The sequence below is a fragment of the Sciurus vulgaris genome (genome assembly GCF_902686455.1).
Source record: "Sciurus vulgaris genome assembly, chromosome: 15".
Taxonomy (NCBI): domain Eukaryota; kingdom Metazoa; phylum Chordata; class Mammalia; order Rodentia; family Sciuridae; genus Sciurus; species Sciurus vulgaris.
The window spans coordinates 82,631,713-82,649,128 of NC_136476.1; the positions used below are offsets into that span (position 1 = coordinate 82,631,713).

The following is a 17,416-nucleotide window of genomic DNA, read 5'->3' on the forward strand; positions in this document are numbered from 1 at the left end:
TGAAGGGATGCTGTATTTTATCGAATGCTTTTTCTGCATCTATTGAAATAATCCTGTGATTCTTCACTTTTACTCTGTTGATATGGTGAATGACATTTATTGATTTCCGGATGTTGAACCAACCTTGCATCCCTGGGATAAAACCCACTTGATCGTGGTGCACTATCTTTTTAATATATTTTTGTATGCGATTTGCTAAAATTTTGTTGAGAATTTTTGCGTCGATGTTCATTAAGGATATTGGTCTAAAATTTTCTTTCCTCGATGTGTCTCTGTCTGGTTTAGGTATCAGGGTGATATTGGCTTCATAGAATGAGTTTGGGAAGGTTAAATCCTCTTCTATTTTATGGAATACTTTGAGAAGTATTGGAATGAGCTCTTCTTTAAAAGTTTTGTAGAACTCGGCTGAGAACCCATCTGGTCCCAGACTTTTCTTTGTTGGTAGGCTTTTGATGACCTCTTCTATTTCATTGCTTGGAATTGATTTATTTAAGTTGTGTATGTCGTCCTCGTTCAGTTTAGGTAATTCATATGTCTCTAGAAACTTGTTGATGTCTTCGAGGTTTTCCGTTTTGTTGGAGTATAGATTTTCAAAATAGCTTCTAGTTATGTTTTGTATTTCACTCGTGTCTGTTGTGATATTTCCTTGTTCATTCTGAATTTTAGTAATTTGAGTTTTCTCCCTCTTTCTCTTTGTTAGTGTGGCTAAGGGTTTATCAATTTTGTTTATTTTTTCAAAGAACCAACTATTGATTTTGTTAATTTTTCCGATTGTTTCTTTTGTTTCAATTTTGTTGATTTCGGCTCTGATTTTAACTGTTTCCTGTCTTCTACTACTTTTGGTGTTAGTCTGCTCTTCTTTTTCTAGGACTTTGAGCTGTAGTGTTAAGTCATTTGTTTGTTGATTTTCTACTTCTTTTGTTGAATGCACCCCATGAAATAAATCTTCCTCTCAGTACTGCTTTCATAGTGTCCCAGAGATTTTGATATGATGTGTCTTGTTCTCATTTACTTCTAAGAATTTTTAAATTTCCCTCCTGATGCTTCTGTTATCCATTCATCAATAATAGTGTATTATTTAATCTCCAAGTATTGGAGAAGTTTCTGTTTTTTATTCTGTCATTTATTTCTAATTTCAATTCATTATGATCTGATAGATACAAGGTAGTATCTCTATCTTCTTGTATTTGCTAACAGTAGCTTTGTGGCATAAAACATGGTCTATTTTAGAGAAGAATCCATGTGCTGCCGAGAAGAAAGTGTATTTGTTCTTCGTTGGATGTATATTCTATATAAGTCAGTTAAGTCTAAATTGTTGATTGTGTTATTGAGATCTATGGTTTCTTTATTCAATTTTTGTTTGGACGATCTATCCAGCGGTGAGAGAGGTGTGTTAAAATCGCCTAGTATTATTGTGTTGTGGTCTATTTGATTTCTGAATTGAGAAGGATTTGTTGACGTACATGGATGAGCCAATGTTCGGGGCATAGATATTTATGATTGTTATGTCTTGTCTGATTTATGCTTCCTTAAGCAGTATGTAATGTCCTTCTTTATCCCTTCTGGACTAGTTTTGGCTTGAAGTCCACATTATCTGAAATGAGGATGGATACTCTAGCTTTTTTGCTGTGTCCATGGCATGGTATGTTTTTTTCCCATCCTTTCACCTTTAGTCTATGGGTATCTCTTTCTATGAGATGAGTCTCTTGCAGGCAGCCTATTGTTGGGATTTTCTTTTTATTCCAATCTGCCAGTCTATGTCTTGATTGATGAGTTCAGGCCATTAACATTCAGGGTTATTATTGTGATATGATTTGTATTCCCAGTCATTGACTCATTTTCTCTTTTTTGACATGATTTAGTTTCTCCTTTAGTTGGCCATTCCTTTAGGCTAGTTCCTCTTGTTGCTGATTTGCATCATTGTTTTTCATCTCTTCCTCATGGAATATTTCTAGATACTATATCAATAAAACCCAATGACAGCACAGCAGAAGAAATGCCAGAAAGGGAGTTCAGAATGTACATAATTAAAACAATCAGGGAAGCAAACAAGGAGATGAAAGAGCAAATGCAGGCATTAAATGATTGCACCAATCAACAGTTAAAAGAGCAAATACAGGAAGCAAGAGATCATTTCAATAAAGAGTACAGATACTGAAAAAAAAAAAAAACAAACAGAAATCCTTGAAATGAAGGAAACAATAACCAAGTTAAAAACTCCATAGAAAGCATAACCAATAGGATAGAAACACCTGGAAGACAGAACTTCAGATATTGAAAGTCTTGAAAACAAAAGTTGACCAAACAGAAAAGATGGTAAGAAATCATGAACAAAATCTACAAGAATTATGGGATATCATGAAAAGGCCAAATTTAAGAATTATTGGGATTGAGGAAGGCTTAGAGAAACAACCAAAGGAATGAACAATCTATTCAATGAAATAATATCAGAAAATTTCCCAAATCTGAAGGAATGAAATGGAAAACCAAGTACAAGAGGCTTATAGGACTCCAAATATACAAAATTACAACAGACCCACACCAAAGCACATTATTATGAAAATACCTAACATACCAAAATAAAGACAGAATTTTAAAGGCCACGAGAGAAAAGAATCAAATTACTTCAGGGGAAACCAATAAGAATATCAGCAGATTTTCAATCCAGACCCTAAAGCTAGAAGTGCCTGGAACAACATTTACCAAGACCTGAAAGAAAACAGATGCCAACCAAGAATCTTATACCCAGCAAACTTACTTTCAGATTTGACGATGAAATAGATCTTTCCATGATAAACAAAAGCTAAAGGAATTACAAAAAAGGAAGCCGGCTTATATACTTTTAAAAAACATTTTCATCAGTGCATAAAAATCTCTGTTGATCCAGTGCAGAATTGGTCTGCACCTACTCTTTCTCATAATGATGTGCTTCCAGAAATTTCATTTCATATTTCCCATGATGTTCAGAGTGTCCCTGTAGTCTGTGAGGATCAAGATTAAGAAAGGTCAACTTCTGCTGAGAACCATGATTATCAGACTTAAATTGCAGTGAAAACAGAAACAAGATTTTGCAAAACCCCGAAGTAGCAAATTAAGAGACAAGCTAAAATTTTCTCCTAAAACTCAGAGGAAAGCCAAAAGGAGATGAATGTGGGGGATTGTTTCAAGGTGTCATGCAGGCATCAGGAATTTTGAAAAGGAAGGATGGGGCAGATGTGAGAAAATGTTTGTACTGTATTAAGGACAAAAGTAGATTAGAAAGCCCCAGATGTGGTGTGAACTAACTGAGAGAGCTTGTGTGTGCGCACATTGGCACCTGAATGCACAGCCTGGAGGTGGAGGTGCTGTGACTGAGGGTCCTGGTTCCACAGACCAACACACTTGGGTTCAATCCTGGCTCTCCCATTGGCTGCAGGGGATTTGAGCAAGCCTGCTTACTTTCATTTAAGCTTCTGTTTCTTTATCTGTCAAATGGGGCAGCAGTGGTACCTGTCTCATGGGGTGGTTGTGAAAATCCAGTGAGTGTGGATGACTGGGTGTGAAATGGTCAGCGCTGTGTTGAGCACTTAGGGAGTGCTCAGCACGTTAGTCACTCTTGTTATTGTCATTAGTGTAGACCAAAGTGCAGACGTTAGTTTTCTCTGGGTGTTTAGCTAATGGGTGATTTAATTTCCTTCATTAAGCATTCTGTATTTTTCAGGTTTTCTATAATAAACAAGTAGTAGGTCCCTAATTAAAAACAAACAAAACAATGTATTCCTTCCTTATTTCTTTCTTCCCCCTTCCCCTTCCTCCCTCTTCCTTCCTTTCTTCCTACCTTTTTCTTTCTTTCTTTCTCTTTCTTTCTTTCTTTCTTTCTTTCTTTCTTTCTTTCTTTCTTTCTTTCCTTTTCTTTTCTTTCTTTTTTTCCTTTCCTTTTCCTTTCCTTTCCTTGTTTCAGAGAATGTCTGAATGATGCATTTGGGGGAATTTCCCAAGACTTTGGAGCAAGGGAGTTGAGCACAGTCCCGGGGGGAAAGTGGAAGTAGACATGTGGCCCCACGTCTCGCCTCGGCTTGTTAATCTGGTGGGGCTGAGCTGCTGGCCACAGCTTTCTGCTGCTAATTGGTGCCCTTTCCCTCTCACATGGATGGAGACTGTTCACAGGGTTGCAGTTGGCTACCGCCCTGCGTCGACAGCTGGTTTTAATTGTGCAGGGTTGCACAGGACGAGGGCTGGAACGGGAATGTTTGGGAAATTTGCATCATCTTCATGACTCTAAATCTAGTACATGTTTTCCAAGCAGACGGTGGTTTGAGGATTTGCTGAAACAGTAGTGGCTGTAAATGAGCTGTTATTCTATAGAAATGAACATGACTGAAAGCCGAGAAAGATGAATTGCTTCTGCTCATTCGCTGATCCCTCCAGCCCATGTGTACACCCTGACTGTCCCCATCTGCTCTCCCCACCCCTGTGGTTCATCTGGAGAGGGGTTCTGAGGCCATTTCTCCCTGGGCCTGCCTCCTCCCTTTCTCCACACTCACAGCCTGCAGCAGGTATTGTTTCAAGTCACTGAGGAATTGCTCTTGGGCTGGGGGAGTGGGTCAGTAGTAGAGCACTTGCCTACCATGCTTGAGGCCTGGGTTCCATCCCCTGCACTGCAAAGAGCAGTCAAGCAAGCCAGCTGGCTGTCACATGAGAACATGGCAACACCCCATATAGTTATCACACTGGATGCTGGGACAGCAAAAGAGTGCTTGTCGGTTTGCACGGTGCTGCTGCTGCTCTTGCTGTGTCTGGAGGGCAGTCAGACCTCCTGAACTCCTGTGTGTGCCTGGGGAGATCCCTCTGCTCATTCCTCCATGAGCATTTGCCTCAAAACAAAACAACAACAACCCCCCCATGCTTACCTGCTCATACTGCCCTTCCCTAGCACCCCTCCTCCCACTCTCACCATGCTCTTGCCACATTGGCCACCTGGCTCTTCTCAGCTCCGGGGGGGCGCTGCTGACCTGGGCCTCACACAGGTACTTCTGTTGCCTGGGAGCCTCGTCCTCCACACAGCTGCAGCGTGGGTCCCTCAACGCTTCAGCCCAGGTCAGTTTGCCAGGCAAACCCCTTGAGACCCTCTGAATGTCCCCTGCCTTCACCCTGATCAGTGTTTGTTTGAATAATTTATCATTATTTGACGAATTGCCTCTCTCCTCCAGCCTGTGGAAGGCGAGCACCATGAAAGGGAGAGCATTTTTGTTGTGTTAATTGCTGTTATTTCCTAAGACCCACTTGAACTTTGGAAAATAAACGAATGAGATGTGCTTCATAATCGTCACTGCTGCCCCTTCTTTTTCTCTTCCACCACCAGTACTACTGTCATCATCACCCAGGAAAGAGCTAAAGGCACAGCCCACTGATGGCCACTCAGGCGTGGAGCTAGGACAGTCTTAGGATGTCGACCTTAGGGAACAGGCAGGAAAGTGCACTTGCCCTTCATTGCTTTCCTGTCTGACTGCCCTGAGGCAGACTCCAAGCTCCTCAAGGCCTGGGACCTCCCCAGGTCAGGGCCTGGCACTTGGATGGCCCCTTTTCTCCTCTCTTCCCTCCCCGGAGCCCTCCATTTTGTTCCAGGAAGGGTTAAGGTAACCTCCCGGCAGTCACCCACCCCCAGGGAGCCTCCTGAACCCCTGGTGAGCACTGCCTTCTGTGTGCACCACAGGCCCCGTGTGTCCTCGCCCCATCCTAGCGACTCTCTGGGGGACATGTGTTTTCCAGCTGCTCAAGATTGCTCCACTGAAAGGTTGCAGAGCACCTGTGGTCATACGGGACTGCCTATATTTATAAACATTGACAATGACAGATTATAAGCAGGTTATGACTTAAAAAATTTTTGTATATTTTGAAGTATTTACTCAACTGTTAAAATTTAATTTTGGAAGGCTTATTATGTGTACCCTGCACCCATAGTAGAGTGTATGGAGAAAGCCTCCCTCTCTCACCCCAGCCCTTCCGCAGAGGCAAACTCTAAAGGGTTTTCCTCTCGGTTTATTCTGGGATTCTCTCTGGTGCTCTGAAACCTCTCTTTCCTGTCTCACCAGCTTCATGCAGTCTCTGGGTTGCTCTCTCCCTGTGTTTTCCTCTCCTTCTCCAAGTCCCTTGCATCAGCTTGTGAACCTCACATTCTGACATTCCCAGTAGCAACCACAGCTTCCTTAGGTGGACCTAAAAGTGGAAAGCCAATGAACAGCACTCGATATCTTTATGGCCGTGTAGTTCTACTCAGTGCCAAGCCAGGTCATGTGCCAGGGTTGTAATTCATTCTCTGAGGACCCTGGGCCACGTAAAAGACCAGACCTCCCATTCAGCACTGCGGACTCTCTTTTCTTTGATCTATTCACTGCTTGAAACAAGGTAGATATACATATGTAATATATAAATGTAGGCAAGTATTGCAATATATAACGTTTAGCTTATGGTAAATATATGCTATTTGAATTTATATAAAGTATGTATTTAGATAAATATATAGTATTTAAATATACTCAGAGTTTAAATAGACACAAGTGGGAATCCTTGTTTTTGGCATTCTTGGAGAGTATAATCATCTTTTCTCTGTTGTCTTTTCCCTTCGCTGAGTCCTCGAGCTTTCTTGGAATTTAATTTCTATTGTATCTTTAAAGGCTGCTGCTTCCTCCCAGTCTTCCTCCAGGAGCCTTTGTCCTCCCAGGTTGGCTAGTTGTTCTTAAATCTTTTGCACAGTTGTCAACATGGGACTCCCCTTTACAAACTCCTTTTTCTAAAAGTCATGTTTATTGAGGTTTAATACACACCAGTAGAAATCACCCTTTAAAAAAATTTTTTTTTAGTTGTACATGGACACAATACCTTTATTTATTTATTTTTATGTATGCTGAGGATCAAACCCAGTGCCTCACACATTTGAGGCAAGCACTCTACCATTGAGCTACAACCCTAGCCCAGAAATCTCCCTTTTTGGTGAACAGTTTAGTGGGTTTGAAGAATGTGTGCTCTCATGCAGACACTACAGTCAAGATGAGAACTTGTCACTCCCAAAGTTTCCTCTTGTCCTTTGGAGACAGGCTGATCCTGTCTCTGGCAGCCATTGATCTAACTTTTGTACCTATAGTTTTTACCTTTTCCAGAATGTTGTATAAATGAAATTACCATGATACTTTAGTGTCTGGTCTTTTTCCTTTGGCAGAAAGTGAAAGCATCTGTGTGTGTGTGTGCATTACTACTTCATCCCTTTATCATGGCTGAGTAGTACTCAACTGTGTGGGTGTGACACAGTTCCCCTATCTCCTTACCAACTGATGGACATCTGGGTTGTTTACAGTTTGGAAACAGAAATAAAGCTGCCATGAGCACACACACACAGCTTGTGTGTGAACATGGGTTGCATTGTGGAACACCTACCAGCGGGACGCTGGGTCCTGGGGTAGGTGTGTGCTTAACCTTATAAGAGACCACCACACGGCTTTCCCAGATGGCAGTGCCAGTTTGCATGCCCAGGGTGACAGATGGGAACTCAGTTGTGCTGCACCCTTGGCAGCCTTGGCAGATCAGCTGGTGCTTTCCTAGGTCATGGCAATAGGTGTGGGTGGCATCTTGCAGCTTTGACTTGCCTTTCCCTGGGGCTAATGCTACTGAATGTCATTTCATGGCTTACTTGCCCTCCATGCATTCTCTTTCATAAAGCATCCCAACAAAGCTTTGGTCCACTTTTTAAAACAATTTGAGCTATTTGTTTTCCTATTATTGAGTCGTAGCTGTTCTTTATATATTTATATACATATCTTTTATCAGATATGTACTTCACAAAAATTTTTCAGTCATTTCTCCTTTTCTTATAGTAGCTAGGTACAATGGAAATTGTGTGTGGGCCAGGTGCCCTCACGCATGCCTGTAATCCCAGCGACCCAGGAGCCCTGGGCAAGAGAATCTTGAGTTCAAAGCCAGCCTCAGCACCTTAGGCAAGGCCCCAAGCAACTTAATGACCTTGTCTCAAGATAAATGGGCTGGGATGTGGCTCAGTGTGTTTGAAGACCCCTGTGGTTTAATCTCTGGTTATAAAAAAAAAAATTGTGTGTTTTAAAGTTTTCATCTCTGAATTATTTTTTTCCTTCTAGGCTTAATTTTTCTGTTATCTTCATTTTTCCTTTCATTGTGCTGTTTAACTTATGCCTAGCAGCTTGTAATTGTTCATGATCTGTCCCCTCCTGGCCTTCCTCTTGAGTGCTGAGGCAGGACACAACAGGTGGCCCACACTGCGGGACGGGTGGGGGATAGGTTTTGCAGAGTGCAGACCTTCAGCAAGAGGGGAGCTTTAAATCCAGGGTTCCAGAAGGGAAGCCCTGCAGTTCCCCCATCCTATTTTCCTCCTGGGGGTGGGTGTGCTGACCTCGCTGGCTTTCAGCCTCTGCTCTCTGCTTCTCTGAGCTCCCTTGGGCAGCTGATTCCACCACTGCTGAGCTCCCTCTGGACTTTTTCCAGCTTGAGACTTTCCATTTCCAGTTAGTCAAAAACCAGACTGATACCCAGAACTGTTGTTAATCTCTCATTTGAGAGTACATCCCTCTTCTGCTATTCTCGTTGCTATTTTGGGTTTTCTCTTTACTTCTGGGCTTTGTCAGAGGGGGTCTCAGGAGTGACCTTAGGCAAAGTGTGGTGTCACGTGTCATTTGAACTTGTCACCTATTTTGAACTTAATACAGCAATAACTGTAGGTGGTTTGGGGTTTATCACAGGAAACAGATGATGAGCAGAAGCAGTTATACCCTTTTGAAACCTGTTTTCATCACAGACTAACTACATGCTCTCTCGCATATTTGATTAATGTTCCTCATTGAGGGGTGGATAGCACAACAGGATATTTAATTGTGTTGACAGTGAATACTACAAATAAAGCACTCATGTTTTGTTAATAACTATTAGGATCTGCTAGGAACTTCAGATTTAATACCCGGGGGACAACCAGTGGCCTTGGATGTCCCCCAGTGGATGGGCTCCTGAAAAGAGCCAGACAAGCGTTCCTCCAAGCTAGCATATCCATAAACTGGCAATTTATTGTCTGAAAGGACCAGGAAGCCCCTTATTCCTGTAGCTATTGGCAGCCTCTGATTGTTTAGTTTTTCTGGCACCAGCCCAAACTTGTATTCTGGAATCAGACCAAGGTTTGGATCCCAGCTCCGGCAGCTCTAGCTGTGTGTCCTTATGTGTGACAAGTCTCTCTGAGCCTCAGAGCCTCAGCCACCAGATAGAAGTTATACTGGTGTGTGTGTTGTCATGTGTGTATAGACTCAGTAAGTGCCTGCCTGGAGTCCGCTGGCCATTTGACGCTCACTGTGCACCAGCTGTACATTCCCTGAGTCTCTGCCCCAGGAAGGGCTCCAAGGAGTTTGGTGGGCTCTTTCTCTGGATCCTACCCTCCCTTTGTCTTCTGTGCCCTGCCTGTGCAGCTGGAGGCACATGCTCTTTTCAGACCCGGTGGGACCACTCAGAAGCCCCTGCCTAGCCCTGTGCTGCCCAGCTCTCCTCCACGCTGGTGCTGGTTAGGGCCCCAGTGGAGGCCTCAGCTCTGTCCTGGCTTGGGTGAAGATGGCTCCCACCACCTCCACTGTCAGTGGCCTCTGTGGCCTGGACAAATCAATTCATCTGCTTGTTCCTTATTATTTTGTTTAGAAAACAGGAAGAACTACCACCAGCGTGTGCCGAGGATGAACCTGACATGACTTGTGTGAAGTGTTCCACAGTTCCTGGCATGCAGTAGGTGCTCAAGATATCTCACAGGTGTTGCCACTGGCTGGCCTGGGCCCTCACCCCAGGCTTTGGAGCCTGGTGCCTTCTCCTCAGCCACCAGGCTCTCCTGGCCTGAATTCTCAGCCCTGCTTCCACCCACCTCAGTGATGCCTTTTCCATGAGCACTGTTTTATAACAAACACATGAAAAGTGCTTACGAGGTGCCTGCCATTGTTCTGAGCACTTCACAAATGTCAGCTCATCTAATCCTTATGACTTCCTTAGGAGGGAGTTGCCATTATCAGTGCCATTTCTCCAAGAGCAAAATCATAGAGGCTTCATAACTAGCCTCACGTCACATAGCCATGGTGTTATGGCTTAGATATGAGTTGTCCCCCAAAAGCTCACATGTGAGACAATGCAGAAATATTCAGAAGTGAATGATTAGATTAAGAGAGTTATAACCTAATCAGTATATTAATCTACTGATATGGATTAACTAGGTGGTAACTGTAGGCAGGTGGGGTGGGCTGGAGGAAGTAGGTCACCTGGGGCGTGCCTTTGGGCTTTATATTCCATCTCTGGTGAGCAGAGCTCTCTCTGTTCCCTGACTGCCAGGTCCTGAGTTGCTTTTCTCTGCCACACCCTTCTGTCATGATGTTCTGTCTCACCTCAGACCCAAAGCCATGGAGTTGGCCATCTATGGGCTGAGACCTCTAAAACCATGAGCACCAAATAAACTTTTCCTTGTCTAAGATTGTTCTTGTCAGATCTTTTGGTCTCAGCAGCAAAAAAACTAACTAAAACACAGGGTGTTGGGCTAGGTCCGACTGACTCCTCAGCCACTTGCTCTCTGGCCTCTCTAAACTTTTGTGCCCTTAGTTCTCCATCCTAAGAGCACAGCCACCTCTGCCAGGCCCCAGAGGGAGGCTCTCTCTGGAGGCTCTGTGCTGCCTGCTCACTTCCATGGCAGGGCGTGTAGGCGTCAGGTGGACTGCTGTGATGACTGCCTTGGGACGAGTCCTGCACCCCCCTAGGGACATGCCAGCCCCTTGGTGCTTGCCTGGCCTGAGTCTGTTGTGAGTCCTGTCCACAGAGGCTGGGCCCAAGAGGTCTGCTCCTTGTTCAGACACCCCTGGTTGGCACTGTCCCCACACCTCAGTGGCCACCTTCTGCCTGGGTGTTTTTAGAACTCCTTTGATTCTCATTGTCCCATCAATTCTTCTGAAGATTTTCACAAGTTAATCTTTCATTTTTGTTTTCCCTCTGCCAGAGGGTGGGAAGGAAGAGGAAGGAAGCAGTTGCTGTGAGGCACAGTGGTGATGTGGTGCCAGCCTGGTGGTGGTCCGAGGTCTGCTTTAGTGACTCTTCTTGAATGTGATGTGGTTTCCATGGGACATGTTCAATGAACGTGCTTTGGAGAAGCTGTGGTTGGAATCAAGCACATGTGTGGAGGGACCGTGGGTCAGCCCCAGCTTCCTATGACCTGGCAGCCTGGATGCCATGCGGGTCTTCAGGGGGCACATGTCACCATCCCAGGCCTCCTCTGGGGATGACCTCACCAGCTTCAGACACGATCAGGGTCAGGTCCTTCTTGGCCACGTCAAGGCTTCTGACTCCCTGACCACTAAGCACAGAGCGGCAGCTGGTGGGTGAGCCTCCTGGCCACGTGGCTGCAGAGGATTTGTGGGGTCAGCAGAGACCAGTGTTGACTCCTGATGTCACCTGTGCGCAAGCTCAGGGGTTGTTAAGATGGGACTGTTTTTGTGCCAGTTAGGGATTTTTCTTTGGCAAACATTTGCCTTTGAATGTTTAAATAAATCTCATGTTTCCAGTTTTTATTTAAAGCAACTGCATAGATACCTTTTTGTTCTGAGCCTGCTGGTTTTGAAGAATCTGTGGGGTGCTGAGGGAGGCTGGCCAGGGGGTAACTGGGTATCCTAGCCTATAGCTCAGGGCAGAAGCCTGGGGCCTAGGGACATGGCTGAAGCCAGGGTATTTCTGTGACCTTCAGGGTGAAATGTAGAAGATGAGCCTGGACAGATCCAGGTGGGGGCTTGGGGTGGAAAGATAAGCAAAAGGACATGGGGTGCAAGGGTGGGGTGAGGACACAGCAGGGGGCACAGAGGGGGCCGGAGGGCCTTTGCAGGGGCTGCAGTTTCCCATTCAGAAAGTTGTCTTCGCTTCAGAGCATGTTCAGATGAGCAGGGGTAGCGAAGGCAGGTGGTAGAGGGAAGAGGGTGTGAGAAATTGTCCCCTGGAGAAGGAAGAGCAGGAGCTGGAGGAGAGGTGCGTCTGGGAAGGGAGTCTTCCTATTGTCCACTAAGATGCTGGCATGAAGCAGGTGCTGGAGAGGAGGAGGTCCAAGGCATGGCAGTGCCTCTGGGAGGGTGGAGTGGTGGAAGGGGACCACCAGCAAGTGGGTCCTGCTTGGGAGGGAAGCCAGAGCGAGGCTGGGAAAATTGTTAAGTTTAGTGGCAGGAAATTTTCTTCTCACAGATTCTCTTTTCCCTGATGAACCTGGGGAAACATCGTGTGACGGAGGAGAGGTCCCAGAACCTGACAGCCAGGGGCAAGAACTCTGAGGCAGGGCAGCCCAGGTGGGTGGGACTGTGGCCCTGGGTAGGGAAGTGCATGGGCCTGGGGCAGCCGCCACTGCTCATCAGGATGCAGAGCCTCAGGCCTTCCCAGCCTCAGCCCACCATAGTTACCATCAGTTCCATAGCATAGCCTTCTTTTTTAAGGCATTATTGTGACTGCAAGTTTTGTTCTATTACTTCACATTTTCCAAACCCACTTCACACAGATGGAATCTCTTGTTATCCTATAAGGCCAAACACAGAGGGGAACAGTGCCATTGAGGCTGGGCCAGAACCTTGGTTTAATGCAGATAGAATGGTCTCATTTCTTCTGACATCTTGATAAGTCTCCTGAACTGCATTTGGAGGTTCAACACTGTGGACCACTCAGACCTCATTCATTCAACCAATGCTGCGTGAGTATCCACGGCCAGCCAGGCCCTGTGCCCACCTGCCACCACCTTCCTCAGCCACTGCAGTCTTGCAGTCATTTTCCTCAGTGATGCAACTCAAGCCCAGAAAATAAGTGGAAGGACTGGGATCCAGAACAAGCCTTTGGACTCCAAGGCCTTTGTCCCAGCACCTCTCGAGCACAATGCTTCGTGTTGCTGAGGTTTTAATTGTAGATGTGCCTGTCTTCAGTGCACCAGGTTCCTCAGGGAATTCTTGGGAAAAACTGCTGTGTTTGAATCAGGGTCTTAGAAACATCCAAATCAATAAACTCAGGAGGATAAAGTTCCTGCTTGGCTTCTATCTATGTGACAGAGGTAGAGAATAATAATAGATCTTGTTAATAAAGACAGTGGTAGGCCTGTGACTAGTGAAGGAGGTGTTTGGCACTGGGCTGAGACTGAATGCCTCCCTCGCTACTTTGTGGCAGTGTGCCCTGCGAAGGGGAGGCAGCCTTTATATTTGATTAGTATAACCCATTCTTCCAGCACTGGATTGGAATCCACAGACCAGAATGTGAACGTTCTGAGAATGTCCGCATCATGCTGCTGGATGTGTGTGCAGGCAGAATCTGACCTGGGTCTAAGTGGTTGGACAGGTGTCAGAAAAAAGTTTGTTGTGTTGTGGAAATAAGTCACAGACTCTGAATTAAATGTGTTATACACCCACACATATACACACACACACCCCTTCTGCTGTTTTTAAAAATTTCAAGAAAATATGGAAGGCAACTCTCAGTTAGAAATTGAGCAATAACCACACCACAGACTTGAACACCAATTTAGGGAGCTGGGTTTTATATTTGATGAGCATAACCATACTTTCCAGCCCTGGCTTTGGAATCCACGGAGGGAGAGACCTTGTCCTGATAGACAAACGTGAAAGGAGTGTTAACATACAACTGCAAACAATTCAGGTGTGTTTAATGGTGTGGGTAAATGCAACGGAGGCAGGTCAAATACACAGTTTAGACAAGGAAATAAACAGAGGTAAATCCTACATCTCCAAGAGACACTCGTCTGATTTTGAGAAGTGTTTATTCAGGAGAACGAACACTGAGCCGCTTTTCCCCATTTGTTAAAATGGGTGTGGTGAGACTCATGTGGGAAACATAGTGACATGCCTAGTCCAGCACCTACCATGTAGGGTAAGGGAATTCTTGCTAAGTGGTGGCATTAATTAATATCACTGTCATTACTCTTACCTGGGGTCCACATTGGAGGGTGTGAGGAGTTGGTAGGGTCTGGTTGGTTGTGTTCTCTCCTGTGGGGTTTCTGTGAAGGCTGTGACAGATGCAAGGCAGGCCACAAGGAGGCCTGTGATAGCTTCTCCTGGTTGGTTCCAATGTGTTCCCACGCCCAGCTCATCCATTTTGTAGCCAGAGCTGCCCAGTAACGTTGGCCACCTTCTGCAGGCTACTATCTGTGGCTTACCCCTGGGCCCTGAGATGCATTTGATGAGGCGTAACAGCCCAGTCAGCGGTTTTGTCTCTGGCCCATTCCCACTGCCCACCCTGACCTTCCTGATCTGCCTCTGTTCCAGCTAGTGGGTAGCTGACTCTCACTAAAAATCTTAAAAAGTTCCAGCTGTGTGGCTGGGAAAAAAAAAAAGATACTAATAACATTGAGACCTGATATGAATTAACAGGAAGTCTTGGAACTCAGGATAGAGAAATCTAGCATTTATTTTTCCTCTGTTCTCTGTCAAGCACAACTTGGGAATGGTCTTTGGATAATGGCTTTGCCTTGGTCCTTTTAAATACCCCAAGTAACCCCATTAGATTACTTCTGTTATCTCCAGGTAGGAACCAGCCTTACTGATAAATAAATGTAGTTAATTTAATTCTTCAAATTATGATGCTAAACCTGCTGGAAAAGTAGGGGCCAAAGCCCCTGAAAAGACACTGAAGGGAACCTTCCCTTCTGTCCCTTTGGAGTTATGAAATGGGAGGGATCAACTTCCGAAAGGAAGCCCGGGCAGTCCTGGAAGTTCTTCTGGTGGTGGTGGGCTTGGACTAGGATTTCACCCGACTCCAGGGATGGAGGTTGTTGTATTGGCCAAAGATCTGAGAGCCTCAGCTGGATTTCAGTTTTAAGTTAGCCTGGGGTCCTGGATGCACTCTACATCTGAAGTCCTGCTAGTGAAAATGTTTGTGTCCCCATTAAGAAAGAACTCTTGGCCCCAGAGAGGCTGGCAGAGTGCAGTGGTGGGGTTCGGAATATTTTGGGAGCTAGGGGTGTAGCTCAGTGGTAGAGCATTTGCCTGGCATATGTGAGAACCTGGGTTCGATCCTCAGCACCACATGCAAATAAGTAAATAAAACAATGGTATAAAGAAAAGTAAGCAGCCAACATATTTTTTAAAAAAGAATATTTTGGCATATTCATACATGCATATAGTGTGATTTAGTCAGTTTGGTTCTGCTGTTCCTTCCCTTTCCTCCTCCCTCCCCTCTGTCTCTTTCCTCTACTGTTCTCTGTTCTGTTTTCAGGAGATCCCCCCCGCCCCCTTTAAAAATTTCTTATTTCTTTTGCTTCCACTTATGAGAGGAAATGTTCTTCTGTTCTTGATTTCTTCATCTGGCTTATTTCACTTAGCCCGATGTTTGTAGTTCCATCCATTTACCAGCAAATGACAATTTCATTTTTCTTTATGGCTGAGTAATACCCCATTGGTATATGTATACTACATTTTCTTTATCCATTCATCTGTTGAGGATACTTGTGAACTGTGCTGCTATAAACATTAGAATGCAAGTATCAGAGGAACTGCAGATGAAATTGCCTAAATTATGCTCTGTTCATGTATAAATATATCACAATGGATCCTACTTTTAATATGTAACATACCAGTTTTTTACAAAGTAAGTAAATATAAGGAAGACCAGTAGGGTAGAGGAAGGGGAATCAGAAGGAGAGGAAAAGGGAAGTACTGGGAAATGAAATGGAGCAAATTGTGTTATTTGCATGTATGAATATGTTACAGTGAACCCCACTATTATACCTAACTACAATGCACTAAAAAATAAAAATAATAAAAGAATATTTTGGCATAGAAATCCTGGGAAATGTGGCCAAAGTTGTGGAAGGAAAGTATTCTGCATTTCCTCCTCACCTCTGGCAGTCCCTGCAGGCACTTCCTCCTGCAGACCCTGCCTTCCTCCCCCACCTGGTGAAGGTGAGAGTAACCAGGTCTTCAGCTCCCCTGACCTTTCCATTTGATGTGGTGGGTTTTGCATTACGAGTAGAATCCTGTTGAATTGGACTCTGTGCTTTCTAGGAACTAGCCAGCTGTGGATGGAGTAAGAAGGAGAAACACAGTCTCGCCCCCAATGTCGTGGCCTTCACCCGGAGGTTTAACCAGGTAAGCAACTGCCCTTGCGTGTGCCTGTCCAGAGGCAGTCTGTTGTCCCTGGCTGCAGCCCCACCAGGGTTCGCTTTGAGGCACCTGATCCCAGGTCCAAACCCTTCCCCCAGACTTGCCTATCTTCACCCACTCGCACCATTACAGCCCTGTTCGCAAAGCGGGTGGGACTGAACACACCTTTCCTATGCTTATGTCACTTCAGGGGCTTCAATTCCACATAAGCTAAGGTTCCAGCACCTTATCGTGCTCTGAGAGGTCCTGTTGGGGGTCTAGCCTCTGCCACTCTCCAGCCTCACCTCTTGTCCCTCCCTCTTAAGGTTCCACCATCCTGGCCTGCGTCTCTTGCCCAGTGCACCACATCTCTGTCCTACAGGTGCCCCTGTGTGCTGTGCTGTCAGCCCAGAACTCTTCCTTCATGTTCACTCTCAGTCAGACCTTAGCCTGAATGATACTTCCTTCGGGACCTGTCCCTTGAGTCCCCAGCCTATCAGAGATTTCCCTGTCGTCCATTCCCTCATCACACTGTGTACTTCTCCATGTGGTGCTTCACCCATCTGTCCTCATTCTGGACATTGAGTTTCACAGGACAGGTACCATGCATGTCTTGCTCATCACCATATCTATCCCCTGCCCCTGCCTTGCCCAGTGTCAGGCAGGTAGGTATTAGACCTTCAGTAGAACCAGTGAATGGGGTGCTCAGGAAACAGTTTTGAGTTGAACTTCTTTGAATCCGTATTCACTGGCCCCATACTATTCCAACTGACTTGATGGAGCACAGCCTTTGCTCTAGGTATGAAGACTCCCTTTGCATACACCAAACCCCCAAGTGGTGCTATTGACAATTTTTCTTCTTCATTTTTGTTTTTCTGGTTTCAAATGAGAACAGTGGCCTAGAGGTTGCATAATGTGTGTGATTGGTCCTCTGGGTGATGGGGCCTGTGTTCCCTTGGGGCCTTGGCTCCAGCTGGGCCTTCTTTCTCAGAAATGCCTGGTCCTGTGCATCACTGTTGCTCAGCTTCTCCAGCCCTCCCCAGCCTTGGCATCCACATGAGCACAGTGGGAACCTTAAAGAGGCACCGACTTATCATCTGAAGATCAGGGCTGGAGTGGACCGTGGTGGTGTTCTTTAGTGAGATATAATAAGAGCCAAGAAAGGCCTAGATGCAGCTGGACTAAGAGCTACACATCTTTTATTTTGAAAAAAGAATTTCCAAAACCTTTTGCTTCTTTTCTCTTTCTTTTGAAAATCTTTTCCTTTTCAATTGAACTTAGTCCTAAGAAAACAGATG

The 17,416-nt window shown here is 45.2% G+C and overlaps 1 protein-coding gene across 16 annotated transcripts in view; it reads left to right on the plus strand.

Moving 5' to 3' along the window:
• Positions 1-17,416, plus strand: part of RALGPS1 (Ral GEF with PH domain and SH3 binding motif 1) — a 265,526-nt gene that overhangs the window by 84,245 nt on the left and 163,865 nt on the right. For all 16 annotated transcript variants that reach the window (XR_013759595.1, XM_079112919.1, XM_079112914.1 and 13 more), the window contains exon 5: positions 16,041-16,124. Coding sequence is in view for 15 of the 16 variants with exons in the window: in XM_079112919.1 (XP_078969045.1) it covers positions 16,041-16,124 (84 nt within the window). In the remaining variant the exon portion in view is untranslated. The remainder of the gene's footprint in view (positions 1-16,040; positions 16,125-17,416) is intronic.